Source organism: Limulus polyphemus, unplaced genomic scaffold (genome assembly GCF_000517525.1).
Source record: "Limulus polyphemus unplaced genomic scaffold, Limulus_polyphemus-2.1.2 Scaffold238, whole genome shotgun sequence".
Taxonomy (NCBI): domain Eukaryota; kingdom Metazoa; phylum Arthropoda; class Merostomata; order Xiphosura; family Limulidae; genus Limulus; species Limulus polyphemus.
The window spans coordinates 592,515-604,743 of record NW_013665848.1 but is presented as its reverse complement, the minus strand read 5'-3'; the positions used below and the strand labels follow the sequence as shown (position 1 = coordinate 604,743).

The 12,229-nt window shown below is 31.7% G+C and overlaps 1 protein-coding gene across 6 annotated transcripts in view; it reads right to left on the bottom strand.

Annotated features, from left to right (window-relative positions):
• Positions 1–12,229, bottom strand: part of LOC106478651 (CUGBP Elav-like family member 4) — a 484,600-nt gene that overhangs the window by 29,804 nt on the left and 442,567 nt on the right. For all 6 annotated transcript variants that reach the window (XM_022382285.1, XM_022382287.1, XM_022382290.1 and 3 more), the window contains 2 exons: positions 7,714–7,793; positions 2,318–2,461 (listed from right to left, as the gene is read on the bottom strand). In XM_022382285.1, the coding sequence (XP_022237993.1) occupies positions 2,318–2,461; positions 7,714–7,793 (224 nt within the window). The remainder of the gene's footprint in view (positions 1–2,317; positions 2,462–7,713; positions 7,794–12,229) is intronic.

The following is a 12,229-nucleotide window of genomic DNA, read 5'->3' as shown; positions in this document are numbered from 1 at the left end:
AGCTACATGTAGCTACATTTGTTTATTATTAAACGCAATAAACTATACTCTTCCAACTCAAAATATCAGAAAGGAAGTTCGAGTATAAATCAGAAATAATTCTTAACTTTGAAGATAAATTCTTTATTCTGCTTTAGTAAACTTCGTGTGTGATAATTAGAATTATTTAGGACTACTTAAAGTACAGGAGATATCCCACGTATAATTTTATCAAACGGGTGGGAATAAAATTACAGCAAACACATAACATTAATAAGCAAAATCATCTAGCTGTTTTTATCCTAACTATTTAAGACCAGTTGTTGTTGTTTTTTTTTGGTCAAATTATCCTAATAAAAACATATAGCAAACTCTGGGCATACATCACATGAAATCCCATTAAAATTCACAAAGCTGCTCTTTGTTTTAACGATAATGGAGTACACAAAACAACGAATCTTTCATAAAAGCGTGCTCATAAATGGGTTGAAGTTATACTCGAGACCCTTTCTACATGATCAAGTGCCACTAAAAGGTTTATCTCGTCTACGAGTTGAAATCTTGTAGTAATCGTATGTTCCGATTAAATAAGCTAAAGTTTACCATACTTCTATAATATTTAATGTTCTAAAGGCAACTATTGTTCTTTAGAACGTTATGTATTACTCACTAGATTTTAAGATAGTAATAAAGTGCCCGAGTGAGGAAAATATTTATAAGTGTAACATTATAAAGTCAATATTGTACCAGATTACTAACATTATAGAAAGGTGTTTTGTATTATACAATTAGACCATTAATTGTTACGAGTTGTATGTCTGCATTTGTTGCAATTCACTTAAACAACGCGAAAGGATATTGTTACACTGATAATATAAACTTTGGAAGTATTGCAGAACTAACAAAGATAGTAATAAGTGACCGAAACCAAATAATAACAAAATTAAACAACAGTTTCATACTCTCAACCAACAAATTCTAACAGAATGTGTGAAAAGATGTGTCATTGCTCACAAATGAATTTTTCTTTTGTGGTGTTGACAGTAATAAATGAAAAATGTGATATGATTATATAAAAGTAGGCGAATCGAAGTGGAAATATTCGGCTTGAAATACATCAACGTTGCTTATCTTTAGGAAAGTTTCTGTCTTTTAATGATTATACTTCAGAATTAATTATAACCTCTTCCTAATTAGAACATTATAGAATATTAATTTTCCACAATCTCTTGGGTAAATGATTTTTAATGAATGTGAAATGAGGCAAGTTAAAAGATATGAAATCTGAGAAACATTTTAGTTAAAAGTAGATCAGTGGCTTTACTGTGTTACATATCGTAGTTAAGAAAGCTTAACTGGAAGCACGCATAAATTTTCTACTCTCATCATATGATGCGAATATCTTTCTCGTCTCGTTTCGCTCTGTATTAATGTAGTAACGTTTATTCACATACCTGATACTGAATGGTAATTGGTTTCTCTTTTATCTGTAAACATTATTTGGTCGGTACAGAAAGCAAATATTCTATATTATAGCTAAAAATTTAAGATCTAAAGTAAAAATATATAACCTTAATTTTTAATTTCTGAAATTTAACAAATACACATCTATATTGCTGAAAATAAAATTAATCACTTTTCAATCTAAAAATCTGTATATTCAACTGTTTTCAGACTGTTATAGAGAGTTCCATTGTCTACTGCAAAATTTCTTATAAAGCTACTGAAGAGATAACTATGCATAACCGTCCTGATGTTGAATTAACTGATTAGAGGGAAGGCAGCTAGTCAACAGCAACCATCGCAGACTTTTAGGCTATCTTGTATGGCTGAATATTGGGATTTGACTGTCACTCTTTTAGCGCATCCACGCCCCCATAGTGCATAGTGTGCAACCGGACTGTAATCATGAACCCTCGGATTCACAGTCAGGGTATGATAAACAGTTTTGCTACCATGGAAGTGTACATTCTTTTTCTCTATATCTACTAAGTAATATAATAATTCATTAAATATAGAAACTTCTACATAATTCAACAGTTACATTTTGCTATAAGGTACATCACCAATAATATATATTTCAGTTTGAAAGCAATCATTTCTAGTAGTATATTATTTTACCTTCTTTTTTTTAAATATTGGTAAATTTGTGAATATGACTCAAAACGAACATTTTAATATCTTGTAAGTGCAAAACTATTTCCAATATACGCAAGGTCACAGATATTTGAAAGTTATCAACCAGAAATGTCATCCGTTTAGAAGTCGATAAAACATAAATGAAAAAACAACAACAACATTTTCTATTGTTTTAAGTGAAAACCGTTTTTTTCCTTACCTGTGCATAAGCACCATACGCCCCGAACTGGCTAAATACAAATGGGTTGATTAAGCCCATGTTTCCTGCCATCTGCTGCATCCGTCTCATCTGACGCTCCTTTTCAGTGTCTGCGAATTTAACAACCAAGCTGGACGATGCACCCTATGAAGGTACCAGGAACCATGAGCATAGAGGTAAAAGTATTTTCAGAAAAAAATGCGACTACAGTTTGACTGCCTGCTGAATATATTCTTGTTTACGATATGGGGCTAAGTTTAGTTTCGTACCAGTGTAAAATGGAAAATATTTTAATATCATTATATGATCTTTAATTGAAAAAACTTAAAATTAAGTCACGATTGAAGATCTATTGTATTCTTTCGTTTCAACGTATACTTATTCCATTTTAGACTTTAGTTTCCTCCTATTTGAGGAGCTTTTTACTTCAGTACAAGAGGTATTTATCCTATTTGTGACATGAGTTTTCTCCTCTACAAAGCATTTTTATAGTTCATCACAACGGGTATGTATTCTCTATTTGACATTAGCTTCCTCTGTATGAAGCACTTTTTTACTTCATAAAAAAAGAAGTATTTATTCCATTTTCACATTATCTTTCTCATGTTTGAGGCACTATTTTACTTAATCACAATGGGTACGTATTCCATATTTGACATTAATTAGTTTTTTTCTTATTTGAGGCATTTTTTAATGCATCATAACATATGTTTATTTCATTTCTGACACATTTCTTTTCTTTGAGGCCTCTTTTACTTTTATCACATACAGCTTTGGATGGGAAGTTACATTTTATGTGTGTGCAATAAAATAAAAGTTTACTGAAGCATGCAACTTCACCTTAGTAACGTAATTATATTTTTATCAGTCATTGCGATAACACTAGTTATGTTGCGATGGGCTTAGTTTGTATCAAAATAGTGTTAGATTAATTCCATAAACGCTACCTCCCATCTCCTCACGCCACCACCACACACACGTACTTATACATTAATAAACACGTGTTAGCTACCACTGTTTGAGATGGCGAGTGATCGAATTAATTCGAAAATACTATAAATCATATTCGAATTTCGAAAAAGTTTAGTTATCGACTTATTCAGTTTTTTTCTTTGATACTTATACCATAACCGAAAACTGGTTAAAAGTATTGAGTTAGATTGATCTCAAGAAATAAGCTTAAGTACCATTAAGGCTTAGACGTTCAAGTTATTTCAAATGTGTTCATCCGTTGAAGAGATATCCGGGTAGTACGTTATATATTTTGATTGAGGAAAATGTGCAAGCTCGGTGAGGCGGACAGAGAATGGTCACAGATAGATTAGTTAAGAAAAATGCTATGGCTCGCGCAGATAACTATTATATTACTTTTTTCACAATGTTGCCCTCCGAATGTGGTCGTAGATTATTTTTGTGGAACGAAATTAGGAAACACTTTTAAAATGAAACTATTCTAAAAAGATTATTGTTATTTCTAAAAAAACAAATAAAAAAAACGGTCCTTACAATCACCCGATAGTTAACAAGCTTTACCCTCAACACAGATTGAAAACGAAAGCAACTAAAGAGAAGTTTAAATATTTACTTATCGTTTTTCTAAAATTAATAATGACAGTCCTAAACACGAAACAGCCTATAAAAGTGATCATTTTATCCATTTGCCATTCAAGACGAACCAGAATTTTTTTATTATAAATATAGTATCGACTAAAAGTGTTTTAGCTGATGAAAGAGAAGGCTAAACTTTAAAATAAATTGGAACTCAAAACATTTGAAACCACAATATTGTGAAATTGCTTTTTGATAAATTCGATATGCTCTTCACAACCCACAATTTCTTCGTGTTTGTACATATTTACATATTTTAAAAAAGAAAATGAACTAATAGTTATTATGTTTGTCCAAAACAATCTATCTTATAATAACAGAAAATAATTTGTATCCATATACAACCCATTCAGGTTTTGGGTGATGAAACAATTATCTAACAAAATTTGTTTTTAAAGAATGGATTAATACTGAAAAAAAGCCTTTTTCGCTTTAGTACTAAAATTTGTGCTTTTGAACTTTTTTTCCGAGCAATAATACTTAAATTTTACAAGTTTTATTTTACTAACATGAGTTTTTGCCAATATCAATTATGTTGTGTTATCAGAAATACGGATTAATAAAAATGGATCGAAAGATTCTGATACTTGAACTAAGAGAATAAACAAATGAAGGATAACATTATTGGCAAGAGATTTATATATTTTAAGTCAATTTAATGAGTAATATATATATTGTTAACATCTTTTTTTTTTTACCATGAATCAGGAATAAAGTATACTGCATTAAAGGAATTAGAAATAAATGTAAATAAAAAGAGACTTCAGGTAAACATGAAAGAAGATTTAATGGCTTTGGAAAGTTAGTGAACTTCAAACAATGTCTTAACGTTCTTTCTTCATTTTTTTAAAATTTTTCTTTCTTTTTGTAAAACACTGTACGGTTCGCAAAGACGTCTGAACTAGTAAAACAAGCTACATAATTAAATAGTGAGCTGAAAAGGTTACGTCTAATAAAAAGTCTCATGGGATGAGTAAAATAAAGGAACAATCTGTCTTTGACTTATTTTAATTAATTTAGTTATATATGCTAGAACAAAACAGAAAACACACGAAAGGAGACAAAAATATTTTTTTCATTTGGAAATTTAATATTTAAATAAACATTCACTGATTTCTATTTTCTGATTTTTAGATAGTTTAACAACAAGTACATTATTTCTTTTAGGCTTAATATAGAAATATCTTAGATAAACAATTTTGGTATCTAAAAATATCTCGCTTAAATCATTCTTATAAACTTTGTTACTTCTGAAAAATTGGATTGTTTGCTGTTAAGCGCAAAGCTACACAATGAGGTATCTATGCTCTGCCCACTACGGGTAATGAAACCCGGATTTTAGCGTTGCCGTTTGGAGTGCTGTGCTGAAAAAGTTTTAATATTCGAGAAAGTAAAAAACAGGCAAGAATATATTCAAGTTGTTGATGTTAAGCCTCCATTTTTTCCAATTTAAGAATAAACGAATCGTGTAGACACGTGAAATAATAATAATAATAAAAATAGATCTGACACCATTTCTTTAAACCAGCCAATCATGATTTGACATTAAAAATGATATTTTTTCATACGCGAAAATGAAACATCAGAATCAAAAAGTTTTAACCTTCATATACAAAATGTATGAAAAATAATACTTAAAAACACAAAACACATGCAATTTTTAGGATTGAAATATTGTGGTAGATTTAGCGATCATTTGACAAAATCAAGCATAATACTTCACTAATCTTTCAATTTGGAAATGAAGGTTAATAATCTAAACACTAACATATATCGCAGTAATTTATTTCAGATGCCACTCTTCTCTAAAGTTATACACAACTGATTTTATGAAGGATTCGTAAAGTGGAGCCAGTTGAGCATTAAATTGAAATTTTAATAAATCAATAAATGAATGTTAACGTAAAAAAAATAGTAATAAACAAAATAACGACGACAACAATTTATAAAATTTTATAAAAAAGTTACGTTTTTTCCATAACGAAGAATTAAAGCATCCTAACTAAGTTGATCCAGCTGACTACACATCAAGTTGAACCAGCTGACTACGCATCCGAATATGGCGGCTGTTATTCACGTGAAATAAAAAATTGTTAAATTGGAACCAGGATGGAGTTTCCCCAGAGCACAGCTATCGCACGAGATGCGATGATATCATCAACACAAGGTCGTGATTGTCTGATCGGCCACCGATGTAAGTTACAGGAAAACAGCCATAACGAGGATGACTGGTTGGGCGAGCTCCATTGACCTTTACATGTGTGAATATCTGTTGACATAGACATTTAATACCATGGAGGACTGATTGTTAGTATTTTTATGTTCCATAGGTTAAAATATAGACATTTGATACCGTGGAGGACTGATTGTTAGTATTTTTATGTTCCATAGGTTAAAATATAGACATTTAATACCGTGGAGGACTGATTGTTAGTATTTTTATGTTCCATAAGTTAAAATATAGACATTTAATACAGTGGAGGACTGATTGTTAGTATTTTTATGTTCCATAGGTTAAAATATAGACATTTAATACAGTGGAGGATTGATTGTTAGTATTTTTATGTTCCATAGGTTAAAATATAGACATTTAATACAGTGGAGGACTGATTGTTAGTATTTTTATGTTCCATAGGTTAAAATATAGACATTTAATACAGTGGAGGACTGATTGTTAGTATTTTTATGTTCCATAGGTTAAAATATAGACATTTAATACAGTGGAGGACTGATTGTTAGTATTTTTATGTTCCATAGGTTAAAATATAGACATTTAATACCATGGAGGATTGAATGTTAGTATTTTTATGTTCCATAGGTTAAAATATACTCTATTATTCTTATCGTTTTACATTCATTATGCTCCACAATGGTTCAGCAACAAGTCTGAGGGTTCATACCGCTAAAAACCGGGTTCTGATATTCGTGGTGGGCACAACACAGATAACCCATTGTGTAGCTTTTAGCTTAATAAAAAATAAACAAATAAATCCTTTCACTAACAGTATTGGTTAGAATGTTTAACATAACTAATTTTATTTTTTATTTTAAAACTAACCTAAATCTCTTAAGCTGGCTGAACCTGAAATATTGTTGGGACTACGGCCAAAATATTGTTAACAGGCAGAGTGCCTATTAACAATAAGTAAGTAAGAAAACTAGAGGGGGACTCAGTAGAGCGCATACCTCCGCCACGCAGCGCTGATTAAATTCGGCCCTAAAAAAATACGAAAATGTGCCTGTATGTCCGTTATTATCAACGGACACAGAACATGTTTGGCAGAATAATGAGGAATAATATTCTACATAAGTTCTGCAAGTTTCATCAAAATCCGATTGTTTTTTTCACTGAGTTATAGAGCAAATATAGTGTGAAAAATTGGTTTCCACGTTAACAGTAGAGGTGTTTTTATTTTCGTGACCTTGCTGTGACCTTGACCTTTGACTTTTACCCCTTCAAAAACTAATCTTTAGTAAGTTGGGTCATAGTCCAAATGTATACCAGCTTTCGTCCAAATACATTCGTCCGTTTTCGAGAAATCTTGCTGACAAACACACAAACAAACAAACATACACAAAGGAGTGAAAACGTGACGGAGGTAACTAGCTGTACTCATTACCTGGTTGAATTTTTGTTTCGCTCTAAGTTGAAAGCGTGTTCTGATCGGAAGTTAATATTAATCACCTTATAAAGCTTTTGATAAAACCAACTATCATTTAATATATCTGTAAAATCTTGGCTGTTTAAGTTTGAACTCATTCGCCAGTATATCTATCTGCTTACTTACTGGCATCGTTTGACTACCATGAAGTCCGCTGATAGCTGACTGTGCTTCAGAATGTGAACCAAACTTCACGAATGCACAACCTGAAATTGTAAAGAAAGAAACTAAATATTCGTGATAAAAATATTCAAATCTTCATTAATATACCAATATCCATAAAATATAAGACTAAGCCGTTTATTTATATAAAAACATTGGTAACGCATTACAAATATAACATATTTGTTCCTTCTTATAAAGACAGGGCAAAATGTTTTAAGTTCGCAGTTAAATATTATTTACTGGAGCAAATTGATATATAAATCGTTAAATAAATAGCCTTGTAATGTTACCACCTTTATATTTCTAACACATTTTGATCAATCAACACAAGAAATATAACACCTATAAATAATCTTTTTCATTAATTTTCTTATCCCACTTTTAGATGGTTATGCAAAGCATGATTAATTATTTAACGACTGAAAAAAAAAAGAATACATGAGAAATCCTAATTTAGTAAGACGGTTTTTTCAGTTGACAATTTTGATGCTGTTTCATGTCATTTGAAAACTGCTTTATACGTTTAAACGTATTTGGTTTCTGTTTAGGTCATTTTATTTACATAACATTTGTAATACTGTTGTTATAATCGATAAAGCAAAATCATATAAAAATAAGACACTCGCATAAATTACTGAAGTTACATTTCATTATTTAAACACAAAAAGTAAGAATAAAAAATGTTTTTAATCTACAGTTACGATAAAATTTTTCAATACATAATAACAGTTAAACTTGCTATTCTTATATAAATAGGATTAAAATAGTAATTAAAGATTAAGCTGTTCTTAATGACCTGAAATGACCTGTCGCATCACAAAACAATAAAATGGAATAAAAATGTAGTTTCAAAGGCTGTAAATAATGTTTAACATTTGCATGCTTACAACCATTAACAAAAACAAACACTTCGTACGCGCCACATTGATAGCATTATGCTCCCAATTTGCAATTTGACACAGCAGATGTAAGGAAAATGATATAATCTAATTTGGAATGATCCTCTTGGGGAATGGAAATTATACTTTTATGGAATGTTATACACAGGAGAATTCAGTTCGAAGCATGTTCTAACTCTGTGGTCGATAGAACTCTGAAGGCAAAACATACAACATAGAAATGGCGAGAAGGTGTGGTTTTAAAATACGCATCACTAAGTGTATTCACACTAAGGGAGGTGCACTTCGTAACCAATTACTGGCTTGAATATTTCAGGCAAAGCTAGCCTTTGGAATGTCGAAGAAAGTAAACATCTTTGTTGAAAACAAAACTCTTGGTGAACTGTAGCGTTGGATAAAACTTCTGCACGGTTAGTACTTGCTTGGAGGTGCAACATAGTTATAATACATTCACGTATTGAAATTGAAACTTTTTGATGGAGTTTTAGCGCTTTAAAAGGGTCTGTTGAATGATGTGAAGTAGAAAGGATTTGCTATTAGCCAACGTTGCTTCAGCTGTTGATAACACAACCGAAAAGCTGGATGTGGGGCAAATACACACAAATTGCAATATGAAATTAAAAGTTAATTTCATCAAGTCCAAACGTGTTCTCTAAAACTGAGTATAACATGATACAAATTGCAACTAAAGTGTAGTGTTTCATGTACAAAATAAGTAGAAATCTACAGGAAGCATCATGTGCTGTAGATGCAGATTGGCCTTTCACGAGAGAAAAATGGTAAAGAAGGGGAGATCAGGAATCTTCTGATTTGCCTTTAGTCATTTTCCCTCCAAACTACATTTATCAACTTGCAGATATGCAGACCAAGTACCTACTGCAACAAGTTTGTTGTGTAGTAGTAAAAGAGACGCATAGACGTCCGTTTTTCTAGTCGTGCCAGCAGGTGTTGTTTGTCTGTTTTAAAGCAAAGCTACATTGAGATATCTGTTGCATCCATCGCGGGGAATCAAACCCCAGATTGTAGAATTCTAAGTCCGTTTACTCACCGCTGTCCCACTTAGGAACCAGAGGTGTTGTAAAAAAGGATATATTTGAAAATACATAGCTTCGAATACATCTGGTGCAATGCATTTCAATACAATTGAACCATTGCAGCCACTAGAAAATGTATAAAAGACATATCTTAAATGTGGGCCTGACATAGCCAGGTGATTTGGGTGCTTGACTCGCAATCTTAGGGTCGCGAGTTCGAATCTCTGTTCCACCAAACATGCTCACCCTTTCAGTCGTGGGGGCGTTATGATGTGACGATCAGTCCCACTATTCGTTAATAAAAGAATAGCCCAAGAGTTGGCGGTGGGTGGTGATAACTAGCTGCCTTCATTCTAGTCTTGCACTGCTAAATTAGGGACGTCAAGCGCAGGTTCCCCTCTAGTAGCTTTGCGCGAAATTCAAACCAAACCAAACCAGTCATCAATGCGTGCAAGGCCTAGATTTTTGCAATCCTTCAGCCTTAGGTAATAACGACTATCACAGCCTCACTAGAATTACTAAATAAAATGTTGTTGTTGTTTGTTGTTATTAAACACAAAGCTACATAAAGGGCTATCTGTGCTCTGCCCACCACGAGCATCTAAACCCGGTTTCTAGCAGTATAAGTCCACAGACATACCGCTGTGCTACTAGGGGGCTAATAAAAACAATTGTATGAGATTGCTACATGTCTGATACACATAAATGCTTCTTATAACCTCACACCCCGGATGTGCCTTTTATTATTGTTAGCAAAGCTAAGAGTAGTCATTTCTGTAAAGATAATATGAAACACATTCCAGATGAACGATGTCACTTCTTATGTAAAATCAGCAATGCTAGAAAGACTTAGTAAATTAGTGAATTAGGTTTTAATATACATATAGCGAATAAAACGTTCATTTTTAATCACACAAAATTATTTGGCAATATGGAAATGTTTATGATAAAATTTTTCTTGTGTTTGAAGGTACGAATATCAAGAGAGTACAGTATCAAATGTAGAAATATTAGTGGTCACAAATACAGGCTTTTGAAGTAGGCGATAATAAAAGTGGGTACGGATAGACACATTCGCATCATCTTGGGTTTTTTAACATACACATGACTTTTTTTTTCTGTAACTATTTCAGACTTTATTGACTTAGAAAATATATTCTGATTAATGTCCACTATCTTGGAAATTATGATGTGATAAGGTTATATCAAAAGTAATGTAATATATATATAATATCTGTCATTGTAAAACGTTTTATCAAAATCCGATATGGACAGTTTTGGATCTTTATTGGTAATCAGGCTTTGAACACTAATGTTACTATCACTTTTTTATTTCAAACTATTTATTAATGAGTGCATCTTTGCATCTTGTTATTAATTTTATTGATATTTAAAGACCTTGAAACATCATAACCAGATGTACTAGGTACCACACAAGAAAAACAACGTTGATGTTATTATTAAGCATAAAAATTATACAAAATTACTTCCTCAAGAACATTTAAAAACACTTTACAAAGGAATCACTGGCTTAAGATCTCAGGTGCCATGTACATTAATAGCTTAACACACAACTAACCACCAAAGAGTTGGAAATTTCACTAATTGAGTAATGTATCTTACAGGATCACTACAATGTCTTCAACTAAATGACAAGAAACATTACAGAAGGTACTGGGGCTGCATCAATACTCAGGGATTCATAATCATTATTAAGTATCTATTTTCACCAAATTTTACTCTTTCAAACACGTTGACTAAGTCAGATGTTAATTGTGCAATATAACCAATGAGATATATATATATATGTATATATATACATATATATAATGTCGATACAATTGTTGCATTAAATAATATACCTATCCAAATAATTTACATAATAAATAACAAAGGTCCCAAAATATACCCTTGTAAAATCTCATATGACATAAACATCTTTGGTTTTTAGCATTAGAGCAATTTTCTATAAACTTCTTGCATGTATGTTTTCCATGAATTTCATTTCCTTAACAAGAGCTTTCCAAAAGTAAAGATGTGCAAAATAAATCAATTTCCTTCAACCAAAAATACAGTTCAGCAATTAGACTGCATAGTCTAGTAAGTCCTTCAATCAACCACTGCCGGATATATTACCCCAGAAGTGGAGTTACTTGCACATTGTAGACAAAACCTCCGTAGTCAACTTGAAATTTAGCTTTTTATAATGTAATATTTTGACCCATAACGTTTGCAAAATTGTATTGATTTTAAGAAATACATTTTCGAGAAAAGTTAGGTGAAATTTCTTCACAGCTTTTTTTTGCAGATTTAGCTTTTATCTCTGAAGTCACCATCCGAGTTCATTCAAGCCATGTTTTATATATATAAACACTGAGTGGTCATAAGTAAGTAGACACCTAATTTTTCGTCATTTGACTGATTTATGCTAACTAATTTGTGTTCACAGAGTACTATATAGATGAAAACGGTCAGCACAATAATTATCTTGTGCTTCAACATGCTTAGAACTCAAGGTTCTTTCGAATTGTCAGATTTTGTTAG